Source organism: Mobula hypostoma, chromosome 6 (genome assembly GCF_963921235.1).
Source record: "Mobula hypostoma chromosome 6, sMobHyp1.1, whole genome shotgun sequence".
Classification (NCBI taxonomy): Eukaryota; Metazoa; Chordata; class Chondrichthyes; order Myliobatiformes; family Myliobatidae; genus Mobula; species Mobula hypostoma.
The window spans coordinates 51,513,916-51,536,996 of record NC_086102.1 but is presented as its reverse complement, the minus strand read 5'-3'; the positions used below and the strand labels follow the sequence as shown (position 1 = coordinate 51,536,996).

The 23,081-nt window shown below is 40.6% G+C and overlaps 1 protein-coding gene across 6 annotated transcripts in view; it reads left to right on the top strand.

The window, feature by feature from the left end:
• arl6 (ADP-ribosylation factor-like 6) overlaps positions 1–19,504 on the top strand; it is a 67,926-nt gene extending 48,422 nt beyond the window's left edge. For all 6 annotated transcript variants that reach the window (XM_063049894.1, XM_063049893.1, XM_063049890.1 and 3 more), the window contains 3 exons: positions 591–720; positions 4,636–4,691; positions 17,812–19,504. In XM_063049894.1, the coding sequence (XP_062905964.1) occupies positions 591–720; positions 4,636–4,691; positions 17,812–17,837 (212 nt within the window). In that variant the 3' untranslated portion in view covers positions 17,838–19,504. The remainder of the gene's footprint in view (positions 1–590; positions 721–4,635; positions 4,692–17,811) is intronic.
• The last annotated feature ends 3,577 nt before the right edge of the window (positions 19,505–23,081 follow it).

The window sequence follows — 23,081 nt, the reverse complement described above, 5'->3', positions numbered from 1 at the left end:
TATTTTTGATCTGTAGCCTTACTAACTCAGCCAAAGTCTCCATTCTAATGTAAAACATACCAGAACATTTATTATAAAAATGTTAATCTTTAGGAATAGAAACATTTGGGACACCACATTATGTTTAGACTTGAAACATTGGTACATTAAAATTTAAATTCATACAGTGATATCGAAATTCAAGAGCAAGCACTGATAATCACACGTGACAAACCATATATTATTATCCTGTCCTTGAGCATAATTCTGTTATGATTTTTCATTACTTAGTATACTGACTTGTATATTGGATAGTTTTTGATTGCTTAGAATGTAATTGTTGAAAATAGATGCTGTGTTGGGTAATAAAATTATGACTCTTGCCTTCTGATTTTACATGGTTATGATTACCTGTTCATGCATTTGTAGCCAGCATGAAATATTTGCACTCCAATTGTAAAAGTATTCTTTTCATATATACTTGTACCCTTAATCACCTCACATATTGTCTGATAATCAGCCGAGTCAGTCCACATATTCATTGTATGTGCTGGAACAAAATAAATTGTAACTTTACTCATTTTTAATATGCTGTTTTTCCCTTCTTTCAGACATTAAACACAGACGAATACCAATTTTGTTTTTTGCAAATAAGATGGACCTCAGAGATGCTTTGTCATCTGTTAAGGTTTCTCAGATGTTGCGTTTAGAAAATATCAAAGATAAGGCATGGCATATTTGGTAAGTAGAATTACAGTGTGTATGTTTATTATGTTTGATTCTCAATAGAGTGCTACTTCAAACATTCTGTGAAAAATAATTTTTAAAGAATTGTATTTCAGTTGCATACCCTCCAGTCTATAATTTAAAAAGGCACTTGGTGTTAGATCAAATCATGTGCTCAAGTGCCCCTAAGGATATTTGACATTTAAAGTAAATACCACAATTAAGGGTCAGACATATTTTTTAAATTGAATCTGTCAGTGTAACACAGAATCAATGCTTCGCCACCAGATGTCAGTGCAGGATGTAAATCCTGTGCCTCTTAAAATGTATAATAAAATTTCCAGGGCTAGAACATGAATTACTTCACCCATTTGCTCGTATAGATTCCTGTAAATTACACATGAAAGTTCAAATGGGCTATAGTTTGTTCTGACAGCCATTTAATAGTGAATGAATAGTATTTTTGAAAAAACTGTAGATTCTGTTTTGTTCTAAAAATATGAATGAAAATATAATAACCTTTACAGTATTGTTTTAAAAACCTTTTATCTATTGCTAATTTTTTTAAAGGAAGTTTCCAAATCAAACAATTTTTATATACATGCTGTTTGAAAGCCAAATTTTAAATAAATTGTGTTCTATTAGAGATTGATCTTTTGTCCCATATTCTCAAATATACTTTTCATATGAAACTTAGATAATTCTGAGGGAAAAACTCACTGCAAAGAAATTGCTATCTCAGTAGATACTTTATTTTTCGCTCGCATCTTTATACCAGGGACTAGATCTTAAGATGCTCATTCTTTATTATATCAGCCAAGAAGAGCTCCTCTATACTAATATAGCCAATCTGTTTCAGTGCAGTTTACTAATCTAGTATAATGACAAATTACACACAAACTAAAAACACAGCTCACTTTATTAGACTTGAGACAGATTGGCTGGTAAAGTAACTTTCTCCTCGCAGTTTGACAAAGGTGCCGAACCTTGAAAATTTCCCACACTTTCTCAGATCATTAAACGAATTATGAGGGCTCCTCTTGCTATGTCACGATGGTTATACTCATTAAAGCCCAAGTGTTATTATATCTATTAAATGAACTTTGAGCTACAACTGCAAATTCAGACTCCTTATGCTCTTTGTTCCCAAAACTGCATTGTCACTGTTATTTCCAGCACCTTTAAAAAGTAGTGATGCACAGAGGGGTTACATTATGTTGCACTGAACTTAGAATGTTGAATGTTGCCACCTCCTGATGATTTGTGCCCATCATTTGAAAAAAATCCAGCACACTCGGACCTCCAAGGATGAGTTCCTTAGAGGTGGAGTGCTATGTAAATCAGCACTATGCGGGGTCATTATAACCTTGCGTAAATGGACATGTGTGCCTGATTTTTAAAAAATCAAACCTGAAATAGATCGTATTTTATGTGCACACAGTAATTCGTGAAGTAACAAACACGTAACTAGGGATAATCTGTACATCGCAGCAGCAATGGAGGGAAGCGGGTGGTGGTTACATTTTAGAGGAGGAACTAGGCTGAGTCCTCCTCTAACTTTGGCTGGTTCTTCAAGTAGGCATCGAGATTTGACTGCCTTTTCTTAAGTTTCTTCTCATGAAGTATTTCTTGGTAGCAGGAAATCATGTCAAGAACACCTCTATCGATTGCTTTGCTTCTACTCAGGGTCATTATCGATGAACTGTTTCATGATTTGCGTGATTGTGGTGATGTTAATACTGAGGAATTTTGTGGTGAGGTTTCTTGTTGGTGTTTCCTCTTCTCCATCCGTGTCTTCAGATTCACCCAGGATGTGTTGTCCTGCCAATTCTCAAGGTTCTTCATTATTAAGGCTCTTGCCATGAGAATACAGTAACACTTCAACATTACCATCATTAACCTCCTCTAATCCCACTTCGTTGGCGAATTCAATGATGTTTTGGGTGACTGGTTTTGCCTGAAATACTAGGATGTCATTCCATGCTTCTGGCCATAGCTTCTTCCACACTGTTCATGGAGTTTGAGGTTACTTAATCCCAGACTGCTCTGATATTGCCTACAGCTTTCATGACATTTTAGGTTTTCCAAAATTGCTTGAGGGTTTGTTTGTCTTGACCTTTTGTTTCCTTTACAAATTGCTTGAATGTGTAACAAAGGTAGTAGACTTTAAAATTCGATATTACTCCTTGGTCCATTGGTTGGAGTAATAAAGTGGTGTTGGGTGGAAGGTAAACCAGTTCTACAGGAATGCAGGTCCAAAGTGTGTCAGGATTATCAGGATGACCTGGGGCATTATCAAGTACCAACAATACTTTAGGTTCAAGGTCATGCTCCTCACAATACTACTTCACTGCCAAGTTTGGAAATTTCTGATTTGATTTCCAAATCACTGGTAGATTTGACTTTAAAATACCTTTCATTGCTTGTGGTGTTTCAGAGTGATACACAATCATAGACTTTAACTTAAGGTCACCTTTAGCATTGCCTCCTAGCAAGAGAGATCTGGGTTCTTTACAGCCTTGAACCCAGATGCATGTTTCTCTTCTCGAGAGATGAAAGTACTAGAAGGCATTCTTTTTCAAAATGGACCCATTTCATCCACATTGAAGACAAGCTTGGGCAAATAATTGTCCTTCAGTGTTGCAGGAGAATCCTGGGCTGCCTTGCTGCCTGCATTAGCTGTTTCACCAGAGATACGTATGCTGTGGAGGTTACTGCGCTGTTTAAATCTATCAAACCAATCTCTACTGGTTGTGAATGTTACCAATGCATCTTCTTGAATATGTTTGAAGATGCTTCTTGCCTTTTCCATTATTACCAGCTGGCTTAGGGGCATGTTTCGTTATGTGTGGTCATTCACTCATATATTTAGTCTATCTTCCATTTCTTTTCAAGCAAGTGGCTCCTTGAACAAGTCACCTTCGTTGATGATAACTTTGAGGTTATCGTTACAGAAGCTTTTATCTTGTCTGTATTTTTTATAGTTCTTCTGATCGTCGATGTCACCAAGTTCAAAGAGGCACCAACGTCAGCCTGACGCTCACCAGTTTCCAATGCCCTATCACTTGCAGTTTCACATCCATGCCAATCCTTTTCCTAGATATCTTAGATATACTACCCTCATTGGAAGTTGCAGGCTGTTTTCCAGACACTAAGAGTGAAAAAAAACAGAATTAATTGACAAGGGAGTCAGATCGTTTACACATGTGGGGGAGGCAGAGCATGAACTAATACGTGATTGGCTGTGAGTGGCTCACAGTATAGTGCTCTCATTGGCTGAATGAATGTGTACTGTAATGGTGGCCGCTCTTGAGAAGTTTTATGTGTTGTTTAGAATGAAATTTTGCCATTTTTAAAGGTTTCAATAAAGAATTGAATAACTGCTTGGTAACATGTGAGCACTACGCGAGGACTAAGTGTAACTGAACAAAGCAAAATCAAAGAAAAACATGAATTTCCTTCAACATGTATGTTGCTTGAATTTCTAGCATCTGCAGAATTCCTGTTGTTTGTGTTTATGAATTTCCTTCATAGGTTTCATCAGTAAAGAAGTAAAATTATGATTTGGGATCTATTTATTCTTTATGTACTTCATTTGCCACAAAATCTGTATTGATAAAAGATAGTATCTTTGTTTTATGAGGCATATATCTGCTCTTCTGAAAGAAGGATTAGTAAGTATGCACGTCAGGAAACTGCAGTTGTGTTCTTGATTATTTTCTGACTAATTCAATGTTTTCATGATGTTTGCTCTAGCAATCCAATGAAAAGCTTCCTGGAATACTTTCATAATGCATATGCTGAAACTTGCCTTGAACAACTGTACGTTAGGTGATGTCAGTACTAAATATTGTGTAGTTTGTTTGACTAGCCAGGTTGGCATAGAGCTAATATACTTCTCATCTGATGGTGGTTTTGATTCCTTTTCAGTGCTAGTGATGCGTTAAAAGGAGAAGGACTACAGGAAGGTGTTGATTGGCTCCAAGGTATAAGTTGTAGCTTTACAAGTTTGCTTTTTAACTTTTTTCATGTAAAAGCATTATTAAATATCTTGCATTGTAAAAATTCATATATTTACTTCTGTATCTTCCTTTTGGTTTTAGTGGGTTTTTTTGTGTTCTTTGTTTTCTTCATCAGATCAGTTCACGCAGTAAGTAATGTATTAAGATTTTGGCTGTCCATATAGCTCTTGTCAATAATTCTGTTATGGAGGTCCCTGACAGTATGCACACCAACAATAGAAGCCAAAAGAAACATTAATTTAAACCAAAACAACCAAAGTTATGATACAGTTAAAAAATAAGTGTTGATCTTCAGGGGCAGTTATTTTTAACATCTTTTACAGGATGTGAGTAAACCAGGTGGTTCCAATGGGGCTTCCTATACATTGGTGAGACGCATCGTTAATGGGGAGACTGCTTCGTTGAGTACTTTCACACCATCCGTGACAAGCGGGACTTCCTGGTGGCCAAACATTTTAATTCCAATTCCCATTCCCGTTCCAACATGTTGAAGATGAGGCCGCCCTCTGGGTGGAGGAGCAACACCTTGTATCCCATCTGGGACCCTCCAACCTGATGACATGAATATTAATTTCTCCTTATGGTGAACATTATTCCCCCTCCCCGTCCCATTCCCCACTCTGACCTTTCACTTCCTGCCTGCTTATTACTTCCTCTGGGTCCCCTCTTCCTTCCCTTTCTCCTATCATGCACTCTCCAACCAACTTCCTTCTTCTCCAGCCGTTGACCTTTTCCATCCACTTGGCTTCACATATCTCCTTTCAGCTAACCTCTTTCCCCTCCCCCTCACATTTTTATTCAAGCATCTTTCCCCCTTCCTCCTCAGTCCTGAGGAAGAATTTCAGCCTGAAACATCAAATGTTTACTTTTTTCCATTGATGCTGCCTGATCTTGAGTTCCTCCAGCATTTTGTGTCTGTTGTTCTGGGTTTCTAGCATCTTCAGACTTTCTCATGTTTGTGAGTTATTGACCATGTTTTATTTTCCTCAAGAAGGAGGTTATTCTTGGCAACCTTGAATGTTTTAAATGAAAATGGTTCCACAATATTATTAAGTGAGTTTTTACAGGATTTTGACAAGTGATAATATGCAGTATTTATAGGTCAAGAAGTTGAGTGACTTGTAGAACAACCTGCAAGTGAAGATATTCCCAAGTGCCTCTATTATAGTTCCTGGTAATACACATTTGTGAGTTTAAGAAGTGAGTTGGAGCAACCTCCTGGCAGATGGTTTCCCACCAAGGCTATTACGTAATAGTGGTGGAAGGAGCGAATGCTTAGTGTGGTGTATGAGCTGCAAATCAAGATGCTGGATGATATTAAGTTTCTTTAATGTTCTGAGTGTTCTATCACATTCCTAACTTACTTTGTAAATTATGGAAAGTCTTTGAAAGCATTTACTGCAGATAAACTGATCTAATATTGTAGTTCACAGTATTTATGTGGCTAGTCATTGGTAGTCTCCTGCAAATTGTGAATGCCTTTGAATGTCAAGAGTAGGGGGCTGAAGATGTTTGATATAGCCTTGAGGTCATTAATATTACATGAATATTACTTGTCACTTGTCAGCATGTGTCAGAATACTACTTAAGCCATCCATGCAGGCATGGACTGCATCATTTCCCAAAGAATTGCAAATGCAATGATCACCAAACTCCTCAATTTTTAACCTTCCAATACAAGGAAGATCACTGATGAATCAGTTGAAAATAACTGGGCTCTGTACATTGGCCTAGAGATCTGCAGAAACAGCTGGAGCTGGGATGATTGACTTCTACCATCACAGCTTCTATCTTTTGTGTGAGGTATGACTCCAGCCATTGGAGTGCTTTCCCCCTTGATGCATTGGCTTCATATTTATCAGAGCTGTTTAATACGACAAAACAGAAAATACTTGCTGTTTTCACTTTTGCTAATCTAGTGAAGGGCCCTTGATATAAAACATTGACTGTTTCTCTCCATAGAGATTTTTTTTGTTGTTTTGGATTTCTGTCATGTGCAGTTTTCTTCTTGCACTAATGTTACATGATGTTTGATGCTACCCTGATATCATGGAAAGCACTCCTCACCTCCAGAATTCAGCTCTAGTCTATAGATGCACCAAAGTTTGATGAGCTTGGGAGCCAAGTGCTGATGGATGAAGCCCAAAGTGCTAATCATGAGCAGGTTATTAGGAAACAAAGTCTATTGAGAGCATAGGTGTCCATGCCTTCAATCTGTTTACCTGAATTTGTCCTGCTCTTGTGGACATGGCTAATATCAGATATTTTCCACATAACTGGGTGAATGCCAAGTTATGAATATACTAGTTTAGTTTGGTTAGAGATCTTATTAGTTCTGGAATGCATCTATTTCAATCTACGGTGATGAGAAAATCTACAGATGCTGGAAACCCAAGCAACACACACAAAATGCTGGAGGAACTCAGCAGACCAGGCAGCATCTATGGAAAAGAGCAAATAGTTGATGTTTCAGGCTGAGACCGTTCATCAGGACCAGGGGAAAAAAGATGAGAAGTTAGAGCAGAAGATGGGGGGAGGAGAAGAGAAGTACAAGGAGGTAGATGATAGGTGAAACTCAGAGAGGGGAGGGGTAAAGTAAAGAACTGTGAAGTTGACAGGTGAAAAAATAAAGGGCTGGAGAAAGGAAAATCTGATAGAACACTACAGAAGAAAAGGGAAGGAGAGGAGTACCAGAAGGAAGTGATAGGCAGCATTCACAACACACTGGAGGAACTCAGCAGGTCGGGCAGCATCAGTGGAAAAGATCGGTCGACGTTTCGGGCCGGAACACTTCATCAGGACTGTAGGGGGAAGGGGCAGAGGCCCTATAAAGAAGGTGGGGGGAGGGTGGGAAGGAGAAGGCTGGTAGGTTCCAGGTGAAAAACCAGTAAGGGAAAGATAAAGGGGTGGGGGAGGGGAGGCAGGGTGGTGATAGGCAGGAAAGGTGAAGAAAGAATACGGGAAAACACAATGGATAGTAGAAGGAGGCGGAACCAAGAGGGAGGAGGTAGGCAGCTGGGGGAGGGGGCAGAGTGACATAGGGATAGGGATAGGGGAAGAGAGGGGGAGGGACTTACCGGAAGTTGGAGAATTCTATGTTCATACCAAGGGGCTGGAAACTACCTAGACGGTATATGAGGTGTTGCTCCTCCAACCTGAGTTTAGCCTCATCATGGCAGTAGAGGAGGCCATGTATGGACATATCTGAATGGGAGTGGGAAGCAGAGTTGAAGTGAATGGCTACTGGGAGATCCTGTCTGTTTTGGCGGACGGAGCGGAGGTGCTCGACAAAGCGGTCCCCCAATCTGCATCGGGTTTCACCGATGTAGAGGAGGCCGCACCGGGAGCACCTGATGCAATAGATGACCCCAACAGACTCACAAGTGAAGTGTTGCCTCACTTGGAAGTACTGTTTGGGGCCCTGAATGGTGGCAAGAGAGGAGGTGTAGGGACAGGTATAGCACTTGCGCTTACAGGGATAAGTGCCAGGTGGGATATCCGTGGGGAGGGATGTGTGGACCAGGGAGTCGCAGAGGAACTGATTCCTGCGGAAGGCGGAGAGGGGTGGAGAGGGAAAGATATGCTTAGTGGTGGGGTCCTGTTGAAGATGGCGGAAGTTGTGGAGGGTAATGTGTTGGATCTGGAGGCTAGTGGGGTGGTAGGTGAGGACAAGGGGGACTCTGTCCCTGTTGTGGTGGCGGGAGGATGGGGTGAGAGCCGAAGTGCGGGAAATGGAGGAGATGCGGGTGAGGGCATCATTGATGACAGCAGAAGGGAAACCACGATCCTTAAAGAAAGAGGACATTTGAGATGTCGTGGAATGGAAAACCTCATCCTCGGAGCAGATGCGGCGGAGGTGGAGGAACTGGGAATAGGGAATGGCATTTTTGCATGTGGCGGTGTGGGAATAGATATAGTTGAGGTAGTTATGAGAGTCAGTGAGCTTGTAGAAGATGTCAGTGGACAGTCTGTCTCCAGAGATGGAGACCGAGAGATCGAGAAAGGGGAGAGAAGTGTCCAAGATAGACCAAGTGAATTTGAGGGCTGGGTGGAAGTTAGAAGTAAAGTCGATGAAATTGACGAGCTCAGCATGGGTGCAGAAAGCAGCACCAATGTAGTCGTCAATGTACTGAAGGGAAAGTTGGGGAGCAGTACCAGAATAGGTTTGGAGCACAGACTGTTCCACATAACCAACGAAGAGGCAGGCATAGCTAGGGCCCATGCGAGTTCCCATAGCTACACCCTTGGTCTGAAGAAAGTGGGAAGAACCAAAAGAGAAGTTATTGAGTGTGAGAACAAGTTCCGCCAACCGGAGGAGGGTAGTAGCGGTGGGAAACTGATGAGGTCTATTATCCAGAAAGTAGCGGAGGTCTTTGAGGCCTTCTTCATGGGGAATGGAGGTGTATAGGGATTGGACATTCAATAGGTGATAGGCAGGTAAGGAGATTAGGAGAGAGAGGGGAATGGGAAGGATGAATGGGAAGGAGGCAGTTACTGGAAGTTTGAGAAATTAATGATAATGCCATCAGGTTGGAGGCTACCCAGACAGAATATAAGGTGTTGCTCCTCCAACCTGAGTGTCTCCTCATTATGGCGGTAGAGGAGACCATGGTTTGACATGTCGGAATGGGAATGGGAAGTAGAATTGAAATGGGTGGCCAAAGGGAGATCCCGCATTTTCTGGTGGAGCGGTCTTCCAATCTACATTGGGTCTCACCGATATACAGGAAGCCCCACTGAGAACACCGGATACAATAGATGACTCCAACAGACTCACAGGTGAAGTGTCATCTCAACTGGAAGGACTGTATGGGAGTGAGGGAGGAGCTTAAGGGCAGGCATGATACTTGTTCTGCTTGCAAGGATAAGTACTGGGGGGGGGGAGATCAGTGGGGAGGGCTGAATGGTCAAGGGAAATGCATTGGGAGTGATACCTGCAGAAAGTGGAGGGAGGGAATGATGTGTTTGGTGATGGGATCCTATTGGAGATTTTCCAAAACGAATCATAGATGTCAGCCTAAAACATTGTAATTAACTTTCTAGTTATTAATACCTAACATTTTCAACATTACAGTATTTCTTCACTATTATAGTCAGATGTCTATATGATTTATACAGTGTCGTGGGTAATTTTAACATGAATTTTAAAAACTCAAAATAGAATGAAAAGCAATTCCAGTAAATTGCCGCAACAGATTTATTTTAATATACATGAATTCTGAACTTCATGATGATAATAGTTTCAGCTACGCGTTTAGAATGGAGATACTAGGGTTGTTTTCCTTAAATATAAGAAGAATGAAGGTAGAATTGCAAAAGAAATACTGTAAAAGACTATATGGGTTTTCATTTGGTAGATCAGGAGAAACTGTTACATTGTATTCAAGGGCCATGAGACAAATCCAAAAGAATGGACCAACAGGACATAAAATAAAACTATTTTTATGTGGAGATGATATCTGAGACCCATTGCCTGTGTCAGTGATAGAAACAGCCAATCAGGGCTTTCAAGGGAGAAATGGATAGACACGTATTGAAAGATACTGGAAGACTGTGCATAAAAATGGATATGACACAGATTGTATTATTCTCTGGAAAATTAGCATGATTCAATAGGCAAAATGTTCCTTTTCTATGGTAAGTAATTCTGTAATTTAATAATATATTTAAATCTTACTTTTGGAAATTTGGATATTAGTATTCAGATTTTTTTTCATAGGGTAAGCAACGAGTGCAGTTTATCTGAAAGATAACGTAACAGGGAGATTAATGTTCATGTGATATTTTTTGTTTCAGTGTAATGTATTGTTGTTAATACCATTATGTTATTTTTTAAGTAGCAGTAAGAATAATCAAGAATACATTTATATTTGTATGTTCAGTGAAATGCATCTATTGTATAAGCTACAGTGGATTTGAAAACATCCTTGGAACATAGTGCCTTTACAGAATCCGGCTTCTAAATCAAATGACCTTTCTAAGATAGAAAAGCAGTGAGAGAAATACCTGAAATCAGTTTTTAAGGCGAAATAAAAATGTTTTAAACAAAAAGTACAGAATTTTTCCTGCAACTTTTAAGAAACAAGGGGAAGTATTTTTGCATATCTATAACTCACACAAATTGCTTTTCACTGAAAGATATTCCTGCATTATTCAACAGTAAAATCAGAGTACTGAATTTTAGAAACCATACTTGGGTTAACTGAAAACATGCATGAAAATTCTTTCCATATATTACTTGAGAATACTGATATTAAACCTCATTATCTTCATCATGTGCTGAAATGCCACATACCGCAAATAGTATCAAGGCATAGCAACCTTATTTTAAAACTAGGATTTGGGCATATTTTAATACAGGTACTATAGTTTCATATGGTTAAACCAAACTTTTCCTGATTTTGTTCTGCTGGATATTCATTTCATGTTTAGTTTCTTTTCTCTCACCCCCAAATGTCTGTTGCAATAGAATCAGAAGTGATTTTATTGCTTTTAAAGAATGCCTTAAGTTATTTGTTTTGACTTTTTCAAGGGGTAGTGGAATTGGATTAAAAAAAAACATTTTTAGAAGGATAAATACATTGACAAATTTGGAGGATGTGTAAAGATGGGAGAGTGGAATAGATTGGAAGTGGCACTAATGATAGATCGGTAAACTGCCTCATAAATAGAATTGTTCTTTACATTAAGGCAAATAATAAAACAAATTATTGTATTTGGCATATCAGTTGTTAATTTTCCTCACTTTTGTTTTAGATATAGTTCTGCACACATCATTCATTTAGAGCCATATGAATAGCATTTTAAACAAAAAAAAGTGTTATTTGACTCCTGCCAAGAGAGATGTAATGGATAAAAATTGTGTGTGGCAATTTTTACAGTTGAACCCCTTTTCAAGCAATCAAGACAATCTTAGAGAAAAGAAAGTTAAATTTGCCAAGTTTATCAGCAATTGGAAATCAAGTGGAGCTAAATAAAACCTAAGATGTCAGCAGTCGCAAATTCAGACAACTGATGCTGGCTGAGTTACTGAAGGGCAAATATACAAATATGATTTATTATCAGAAGAGGGGGGTCAGCATGTTGGAAAGGGAGAGGAAAGCAAATGGAAAGACAAAGGTATAATAATATTGGATTTAATGAACAGACTGAGAGCCTAATTTTAAAACTGTACTTCCCTCTACCATCATTCCTTCAACTCCTCACCCCAACTCATCTTTGCAAAGATGTACCTTTGTAGATCTTATCTGTGCATAAAAACATGGAAACATAGAAAACTTACAGCATAATACAGGCCTTTCGGCCCACAAAGCTGTGCCAATCATATCCTTGCCTTAGAAATTGCCTAGGATTACCCATAGCCCTCTATTTTTCTAAGCTCCATGTACCTATCCAGGAGTCTCTTAAGAGACCCTATTGTATCTGCCTCTACCACCATTGCCAGAAGCCCATTCCATGCACTCATCACTCTCTGTATATAAAAAAAAACTTACCCCTGACATCCCCTCTGTACCTTCTTCCAGGCACCTTAAAACTGTGCCCTCTCATGCTACCCATTTGAGCCCTGGGAAAAAGCCTCTGACTATCCACACAATCAATGCCTCTCATCATCTTGTACACGTCTATCAGGTCACCTTTCATCCTCCGTCACTCCAAGGAAAAAAGGTAGATTTCACACAACCTATTCTCATAAGGCATGCTCCCCAATCCAGGCAACATTCTTGTAAGTCTCCTCTGCACCCTTTCTATGGTTTCCACATCCTTTCTGTAGTGAGGTGGCCAGAGCTTAGCACAGTACTCCTAGTGGGGTCTAACCAGGGTCCTATATAGCTGCAACATTACCTCTCAGCTCTTAAACTCAATCCTATGATTGATGAAGGCCAATGCACCATATGCCGCCTTAACCACAGAGTCAACCTGCACAGCAGCTGTGAGTGTCTGATGGACTCGGACCCCAAGGTCCCTCTGATCCTCCACATTGCCAAGAGTCTTACCATTAATACTATATTCTGCCATTATATTTCACCTACCAAAATGAACCGCCTCACACTTATCTGGATTGAACTCCATCTGCCACTTCTCAGCCCAGTTTTGCATCCTATCAATGTCCTGCTGTAACCTCTGACATCCCTCCACACTATCCACAACACCCCCAACCTCCCAACCTTTGTGTCATCAGCAAATTTACAAACCCATTCCTGCACTTCTTTATCCAGGTCATTTATAAAACTCACAAAGAGTAGGGGTCCCAGAACAGGTCCCTGAGGCACACCACTGGTCACCTACCTCCATGCAGAATATGACCCGTCTACAACCACTCTTTGCCTTCTGTGGGCAAGCCAGTTCTGAATCCACATAGCAATGTCCCCTTGGATCCCATGCCTCTTTACTTTCTAAATAACGCAAACAACAGGAATTCTGCAGGTGCTGGAAATTCAAGCAACACACATCTAAGTTGCTGGTGAACACAGCAGGCCAGGCAGCATCTCTAGGAAGAGGTGCAGTCGACGTTTCAGGCCGAGACCCTTCGTCAGGACTCACTGAAGGAAGAGTGAGTAAGAGCTTTGCATTGCGAGAAGGGGATCACCCTTCTCACCCTGTCTCTTGCAAAAACGCCTCTTCTCACCTTGTCTCTTGCAAAAACGCCACCCCCTTCTCGCAATTCCTCCGTCTCCGCCGCATCTGCTCTCAGGATGAGGCTTTTCATTCTAGGACAAGGGAGATGTCCTTCTTTTTTAAAGAAAGGGGCTTCCCTTCCTCCACTATCAACTCTGCTCTTAAACGCATCTCCCCCATTTCACGTACATCTCCTCTCACTCCATTCTCTCGCCACCCCACTAGGAACAGGGTTCCCCTGGTCCTCACCTACCACCCCACCAGCCTCCGGGTCCAACATATTATTCTCCATAACTTCCGCCACCTCCAACGGGATCCCACCACTAAGCACATCTTTCCCTCCCCCCCCCTGCTTTCTGCAGGGATCGCTCCCTACGCGACTCCCTTGTCCATTTGTCCCCCCCATCCCTCCCCACTGATCTCCCTCCTGGCACTTATCCGTGTAAGCGGAACAAGTGCTACACATGCCCTTATACTTCCTCCCTTACCACCATTCAGGGCCCCAAACAGACCTTCCAGGTGAGGCAACACTTCACCTGTGAGTCGGCTGGGGTGATACACTGCGTCTGGTGCTCCCGATGTGGCCTTTTATATATTGGCGAGACCCGACGCAGACTGGGAGACCGCTTTGCTGAACACCTACGCTCTGTCCGCCAGAGAAAGCAGGATCTCCCAGTGGCCACACATTTTAATTCCACATCCCATTCCCATTCTGACATGTCTATCCACAGCCTCCTCTACTGTAGAGATGAAGCCACACTCAGGTTGGAGGAATAACACCTTATATTCCGTCTGGGTAGCCTCCAACCTGATGGCATGAACATCGACTTCTCTAACTTCCACTAATGCCCCACCTCCCCCTCGTACCCCATCTGTTACTTATTTTTATACACACATTCTTTCTCTCACTCTCCTTTTTCTCCTTCTGTCCCTCTGAATATACCCCTCGCCCATCCTCTGGGTTCCCCCCCCCACTTGTCTTTCTTCCCAGACCTCCTGTCCCATGATCCTCTCGTATCCCTTTTGCCAATCACCTGTCCAGCTCTTGGCTCCATCCCTCCCCCTCCTGTCTTCTCCTATCATTTTGGATCTCCCCCTCCTCCTCCAACTTTCAAATCTCTTACTCACTCTTCCTTCAGTTAGTCCTGACGCAGGGTCTCGGCCTGAAACGTCAACTGCACCTCTTCCTAGAGATGCTGCCTGGCCTGCTGCGTTCACCAGCAACTTTGATGTGTGTTACTTTCTAAATAAGCCTTGCATGGGGTAACTTATCAAATGCCTTGCTGAAATCCATATACACTACATCTACTGCTCTACCTTCATTGCAACACTCACAACATGCTGGAGGAACTCAGCAGGTCGGGCAGCATCCGTGGAAAAGATCAGTCGACGTTTCGGGTCGGAACCCTTCTTTGCTCTACCTTCATCAATGTGTTAGTCACATCCTCAAAAAATTCAATCAGCGCTTATAAGCTTATGATTGCAATTACTCAAACCTGTTTTATTGGTCAAAATTATTCATTTGTTTAGTGAATGCTGTTTGTGATTTTTTTTTTGCTGTTCAGTCACGGTTTTCTAATCATATATTGTGGCTGCCTGCTGCACCATAGTAGAGTAAAACCTCTACTTCTAAGTAAAGTAACCTTGATCTTGGAGAGCACAAGGATAGAAAATGAGGAACTCTGCCTTTTTTGTGCCATTTCAGTAATTTAGGTACCAAGCAAGGACTAGGATGTTACAGCCATTACGGGAACATGGCTAAGGGGGCAATAGGACTGGCAACTTAAATATTCTGGGACAAAAGTGCTTTAGGTGTGATGAAAGTGGAGAAATGCAAGGTGGAGGAGTTATATTTTTGATGCTTTGAATGTCACAACAGTAGTCTGAGATGATAGTACTGAAAGACCATCCAGTGAAGCATTGTGTGTGGTGCTGAGAAATAAGTGGAGGTGGGGAATCACATTATTGGGGTTATACTATAGGCCCCTAAATAGCCAATAGAAATGAGAAGAGAAAATATGTGGGTCGTTTGTGGAGAGTTGTAAAAATAATAGGATTGTTAGAGAAGAGAATTTAAACTTTCCTAATATAGAGTGGAAGCCGACTGGTGGCGCAGTGGCATCAGCGCCAGACTTCAGAGCAAAGGCTCCCGAGTTCAAATCTGGCCGACTCCCTTGCACATTTCCCATCTGTGCTGGGTTGAGCATTGAGCTAGCAACTCAACCTCGTAAAAATAAGAAAGCCTGCTAAAAAAAAAAAGTCATGACGGCATCCCAGTGACTCCACTCGGAGTTAAGGGCTTTCTTCTCTTCTTCTCTAATACAGACTGGAACTGCCAAACTGCCATTCCTTGGTTTATTATCACTGTGTGACATGAAATTTGTTGTTTTGCAGCAGCCGTACTCTGCAAAAGACATAAAATTTCTATAAATTACAAAATAAATACAGTGTAAAATAAAAGACTATTCAGAAATCTGATGGCAGAGGGAAGGCAGTTGTTTCTGAATCTTTGGGTAAATGGGTTTTCAGGCTCCTGTATGACCTTTCTGATGCTTAGAAGGGATGGAGTTTGTTAAGTGTATTCAGTAAAGTTTAATTAGGCAAGATACAGAGGGCCTTACTAGGTAGAGAGCAAAGCTTGACCTACTCCTGGGTAATAAGGCAGGGCAGGTGACTGAGATGCCAGCGTGAGAATTTTTGGAACAGTGGCCATAGTTCTATTAGTTTCAAAATGGTTATGGAAAGAGACAGAACTAGTCCACAGGTTGAAGTCCTAAATTAGGGCAATGTGAATTTTGGTGGTATGAGACAGGAGATTGCAAAGGTTAATTGCAATAGGTTGTTTGCACTAGTCCCAAAAGCAAATGGGGAGCTTTTAAAGGTGAGGTGGTAAGAGGAGTAATTAGAGAGAGGATAGGGACCCTCGAAGACCAAAGAGTACATCATTGTCTGGTGCTGCAGTAAATGAGCAAGGTGTTTAATGACTGCTTCTCCTTTGTTTTTACCATAAAGAAAGATGTGAAGATTCTGAAGTAGGAAAAGTAAATGTGGAGGTATTGAGGATAGGCTGCATTTAGTTGGGAAGGTGTTGGATGTCTCTATAGATATAAAGGTAGACATATCTCCAAGTCCTGACCATGTGCGTCTGAGAACAACGGTGGGAGGCAAGAGAAGAAATTGCGGGAACCTTGGCTGAAATATTTGCATCAGTAAAATCTGTAAATGCTTGGCAGTCCAAGCAGCATCTGTGGAAATAGAAACAGCAGCAACACTTCAAGCCAAAAAAACCCTCACATTGTTTGGAGAAAATTCCTTCTACTTGCATCCAACACCTTGCTCGTCCACAGATTTATTTTTAATTATCATTCCTGTTCTTTATAGTTTCTATTAAAACATGTTCTCAATCTAATCATTTTTAATAAGCTTAAATGATTCAAATTTAATTTTCTCTAGATGTGTTTAGGTGTTGAAAGTTGAACCATAGTTCTAACAATATTCTGATCAGATGTGCTCCAAATTACATTCAGTGATATTTTTCCCCCTTTTAGCTTCTGTTTAAGAAAACAGAGTCATTGTGAATTAACACCAAAATGTTTTGTCCATTAATTCTTAACAGTTGTGTCCCATGCTCTTGCCTTATTCATTTTCTTCTTAAGTATGTCTGGCATCCAGTCCCTTCTAGATATTCTCTCCTAAAGAATTGTTCTAGTTTCAATATTTGTTTTCTGTGTGTGTTTTGGTTACTCTGATAATGCAAGATGATTATTTCCATAATTATACGCCGATAGGTTGATCCAGAATTTCTACAATAATTGATGTGTAAAGATGTGGTTGGCATAGTGGCACAGCTGGAAGAGCAGCTAGAGAACTGGGCTCAGTCCTGACCTCAGGCACTGTTTCTGAGGAGTTTCCACTTTCTCCCTGTGATACAGTGGGTTTCCTATGGATGCACTGATTTTTTTGATTTTTTTTTCCTGCGTCCCAAAGAATTTCAGGCTGGGAGGTTAATTTATATAAAAAAGAAGAAAAGATGCCACGGTAGCGTAGTGGAAAACACAAATTATTACACCTCAGGGCATCAGGGTTAAATTCTGGCACCCTCTGTAAGGAGTCTCTATGTCCTCCCCATAGAATGTGTGGTTTTCTTTGGGCACTCCGGTTTCCTTCCACAGTCCAAAGATGTATTGGTTAGGTTAACAGGTCGTTGTAAATTGTCCTGTGATTATGTTGGGGTTTATTGAGGTTGTTGGAGGTTGAGTCGTTGCTAGTTAGCCCGACTCAAGGGGCCAGAACAGAAGGGCCTCCTCCATGCTGTATTGTTAAAATTAATAAATTAGGTAAAGATAGGACCCATTCTTAGATACTACATTATTGGTCATAATGGATGATTGCTAATTATAATTGAGAAATAAAGCACTGCTGTCCAGTTTGCATCAAGATTGTTGACTTTTTGTTATTAATTTGCCAGATCAAATCAAAGCAATGAAGACGTGAAAAATCAATCTTACACAAAGACTTCTGGTACGACATGAAGCAGAATGTGACTCGACATAACTCAAGAATTGAATTTGTCCTGGATGCATCTTAGCATGTTGTGGATTAAACTTTACTCTGTCTTTAAAATGTATTCTTAAGAGAGAAAGAATAATGTACATAGTCAAAGTAATAATGTGTACTATTTTTACATATTGTAGATTTTGCTAAGGACTATACTAAGAAATTAAACAATAGGTCTGAAAAGAGTACTTTTTGCTCAAGCACTAACAAATGAAAACCCTCTGAGAAATTTACTTTTAATATTTCTGGATTAATCAGAAGTGCCATGTATAAAGTGTATTTATTAGCTTGCTCTAACCCAGTCACTAAGATGGAGTAGCCTCATGCAATCACAAGCTGCTTTCTGCCAAACAATAAGGATCATATCATCAGACCTATCTGTGTTTTGCCTGCATCCTTGGCAACCACTTTACAGCCCACTCTCAGGTTAGTCTGGAACTTGTTTACCAGTGAGCTAATGAGCTTTGAAAAGGCGAACAAAAAGTGTGATTAATCTAGGACTGGTGTGACTGAGTAGTCGATGGTCAGCATAGACTTGGTGAGCATGTGGGGCCTGGTGTTTGTTACTTTCTTGTCCCTTTGAGAAGGGAATCAATTTAAAGCTCTTTTTGCAGTTAATTTATCCAAAACATCAAAATACTAGAATAAAAATTCTATTGGATTTGCCATGACCTTTGACTAGAAATGTTCTGTAAGATATTTATACTCCACGCCTGATCTTTTCTCTGAATGTATAGTTCCATAGAGGATGGTGGAGACAATAGGAATATTGCTGATCTCTTGAGTCTATTTTTTTAGGTCACTCAAACTAAACGCACCTTTGTGATTCACATTGCAACTCCACGAATCTTTAAAGAGTTTATTAAATATATTTAGGGAAATAGGAAATCAGATCTAGTGAAGAGCTATGCTTCTAGTTGACCTGAGCCAATCCTGCAAACAAAAAATAAACTAAAGCAAGTTGCGTGGTGGTAATTAAACTTTGTTTTAATCATCAGATGTGACTTTTGAAAGAGTGAAGTGTATGGCACTGTATATGGCCCATTTATAAATGGGGGTGGTTAAGAAAGCTGTTTTGATCATTGATTCAATAGTTAGAGGTGCAAGCAAGGGATTTTGCAGCCATGGATGTGTTTCCAGGATTGTTTGTTACTTTATTAGTACCAGATTTTAGATATCAGGCGTACTGTAGAATATACTGAACAGCAAAGATAAAATGACGGAAATGCAACTGGTTACATGAGCTGAAACAGAGATGAAGTCCTGCAGGCAGATTATCAGGAGCCAGCAAAAAACCAAAATCCTCAAGTGCATGTGTGTGTGTTTCTATGATTGGAACAGGCTACGTCATAACTAGTGCCAGTACAGGGAAGTTTGTGTGTGTCATTGGGCAAGATTTTAGCTACTTTATTTTGTAGCTGTAAATAAAGCATAACTGTAAAGCCCTCTTGGCAGTTTCACAATTCTGGTTAGGGTTTTTCAAATGGATAGAGTGGTTAATGAAACACTAAGCTGTGAAGACTGGAAAAAGCTTATCTAACAAACAGGACTCATTGTACTGGGTGTGAACTGTAGATATCCAAACAGTTAAAATAAAGTTAATTCCTGATTCAACCTTGATTATTTGCCAGTTTGCAGCTTAAACAGTGGAGTTTTTAAAGGTTTCTGGTGTCCACTGAAAAAGCTTGTAGGTTCATCCACCGTTCCATTGATGAAGACCTCAACACCGTTTATGGTGTCAAGACTAGCGTTTGATTTGGATTTAAGTGAGAGAGAGTTGCGCAGCATCAGCCTCACTCTCTCTTCCCAGTTCCCATCTGGATCCAGTGGCAAGACAAGAGTCGGGACAGCTGGAGATGAGACTAGGCGCAGTGGATGACCAGAACGTCTTCTGTGTCTTGTCGTGCTCTACACGTTCCACGACGCTTGCGGAGACTGTCTTCTTGATCGTTGGACCTTCCATTGGGCTTGTCCGCTCAATCCGCCGGAGCCTATCTTCGCATGCAGGATAAACATCTCCCGATCTCAACGAGGGTTTGAGACCCGTCGGCTACCCTCATCTGGTTTAGCCGGCTTGTCGAAGCCGTTGCCCGGGGTGTGGCCGCTGTCACATGCAAACATCTACGAGGAGCCACAGGTGAGAGCTGAGTGCCAGGAGGGGACCAAAAGTGGACTAACCGCCTTGAAAAGGACGCAACGTGTTCCCCTACCAGAGGTGCTACCCCTCCCTGACTCCCCATACACCCCAAAAGAAGCTTGTATTAACTGCTTAAAGATCCATGATTTCAGATTTGTAAAGCCGGTGCTTCCAGGGAGCCTCCATGTTTAGTACGTTACATATGTTAGAGTACAGTAAAGCCAATAAATCTTTGACACAGTATTTACACAGTAGGACTACATCCTAGAGGTAATCTATAATGCAGATTATTAATATTTGACTAGTAGAAAGGAACTTGCAATGCTAGAAAAGGGGTAGAAGTATGGAAATGACTCTCAAAGAATATGGAATACACCACCGTGTGCTGATCATTAAATTCATTAGTGAAGGTGATGGGTTCCTTTGACATTAAAGCTAGTTAGAATTAGTGTGCAATCAGCTGTGTGTTTTTTTCCAACAGTTAGGTATGGTGCAATAGAGATTATGAGCACATCATTCACAAAGTGCCTTCATATCAGCCATGAGTATTCATTAATCAAATTATTTCACTCCCTTAATGTTAGCTTCACTGTACCCAACTTTAATGCGGGCATGTGCAGGATTCCAGGAATAAAGCACAACTCATTCATTCTTTATCAGTCTACCCATGATCAACTCTCACCTCCAAGCTAATAGACTCTTCCTTAAACAGAGAGTACCTAATTAAAACAGTCAGTTCTATTGAGGAAACAAACTAATGAGGCTCAGGAGTAGTTTAACCAAAAACACCCATCCAATGGGAAGGTACTGGCATCTAGAAGATATGCATTGACCAATATGGTAGTAGCAAGGCAGAAATTATATCAGATAGTCCAGAGCAGCAGCCCACATTCATGCACGAGATGCCCTAATTGCTGTGAAGCTATCTGAAAACGTTTTGGCCATATAACAAGAAAGTAACTCTTCTTTCCTTGACAGTTTCATGAATAACCCTATGTGCCTTATTATTCTCCATTGTCCACCGTTAATCTATTACCTCATCATTCCCAAGCAAACTAAATGACTAATTGCCACCCAAAAAACACGTTTTGGACCATGCCAACAAATAATTCTTGTGAGTACACATTGAATATTTTGAGCTGTAATATACCAATGAGCATAGCTTTGTGCAACTTTAGAAATCTTTCTAGAAAGTTGATATGGTGTCCTACCCATTACGTGGGGTGATTGATAAGTTTTGTGCCTTAGGTAGAAGGAGTCCATTTTAGAAAACCTAGCACATTTATTTTTCAACATAGTCTCCTCCTACATGTGCACACTTAGTCCCCCGGTTGTGGAGCATATGCATCCCGTCTTTGTAGAAGTGGTTCACAGCAGGGGTAATTGATAAGTTCATGGCCCAAGGTAGAAGGAGATCAGTTATTAACTTCAAACTTTCTGCATTATCACTGAAAGAGTTGAACTGCTCGTGCAGGTAAGGAGAGCGTTTTGGACCTCCAGGTGGTCCACAGCAGGGGTGATTGATAAGTTTGTGGCCTAAGGTAGAAGGACATGAGTTATACAGCTCTCGTTACATGCACGTGCAGATCAACTCTGAGTGAAAATGCAGGAAGTTTGAAGTTCCTCCTCATTATCTTCTACCTTAGACAACGAACTGATCAATCACCCCATGCTATGGACCACTTCTGGAGGTCCAAGATGCTAACTTCTGCAAAGAAGGGATCCGTGTGCTCCACAACTGCTGGACTAAGTGTGTAAATGTAGGAAAAATAAATGTGCTAGGTTTTCTAAAATTGACTTCTTCTACCTTAGGCCACGAACTTATCAATCACCGCTCGTATATCTATTGACCATCTGATGTAGATAGCAGATAAATGCCTAGCTAGAAAGCACCCTATTGATCAATATCACTATTAACAAAGAATGCAGATAGGAATACTAAAACATGAAGAGCCTTTGAGAGACGAGAAATAACCGAGACTGAAGATGTATCAATTTAAATGCTAAGTATGTAAGTAAAGAATAATATATACTTATTGCCATAAAAAATGTAACCATGTCTTTCTAAGCTGCCTCAGAAGATCAAAAAGAATAAGATGCAAGGGCGAAGTTCCAGATTCAGAAATGCTCTAACACAGATCGATTCAACATGCTATGACAAAACAAGAATCATTGGAACACTTTGTCTTAATGTGAAGTGATCACCTTCCAAGTTGCCAACAAGTATAAGTTTTATACTTATCACAAAAAATTTTTTTTCTAACTTTCCATGTATTACATAAGAACATAAGAAATAGGAGCAGGAGTAGGGCAACTGGCCTGCTGAACCTGTTTCTTAAGATCATTCCTTAAGATTATGGCTGAATTGGCCGTGGACTTGTCCACTCACCTGCCATTTTCCCATAATCTTTAATTCCCCTACGATGCAAAAATCTATGTGTCTTAAATATATTTAACAAGGTAACTTCTATTGCTTCCCTGCAGAGAATTCCACAGATTCACCAATATCTGGGAAAAGCAGATCCTCCTCATAGAATCATGGAGCACTACAGCGTAGAATTAGGCCGTTTGGTCTATGTATTTCATGCCGGTCTGATCTTCTGCTTAGTCACATCTACCTACAGCCAGACCATAGCCCTCCAAACCCGTCTTATCCATATACCTATCCAAATCTCTCTTAAATGTTACATCTGAACCCACACCTACCACTACTGCTAGCAATGCATTTCAAATTCGCACCACCACTTAAGTAAAGAAATTCCCTTTAAATAATTTACCTTTCGTCCTAAACCTAGAGTTTCTATTTCTATTCTTACCCAAGCTGAGGGGAAAATACATTCACCCTGCATATACCCTGCATAATTTTGAATACCTCTATAAATCTTGTCTCATTCTCCTGTGCTCCAGGAAATAAAGTCCTATGATATTGATGAGGCCAAATAGGTTAGGACTCCTAACCTACTCAATTTTTCCCTATAGCTCAGGTCCCAGCAGCATTTTTGTATTTTTTATGCACTCCTTCAAGCTTGTTGATAAATCTGTCT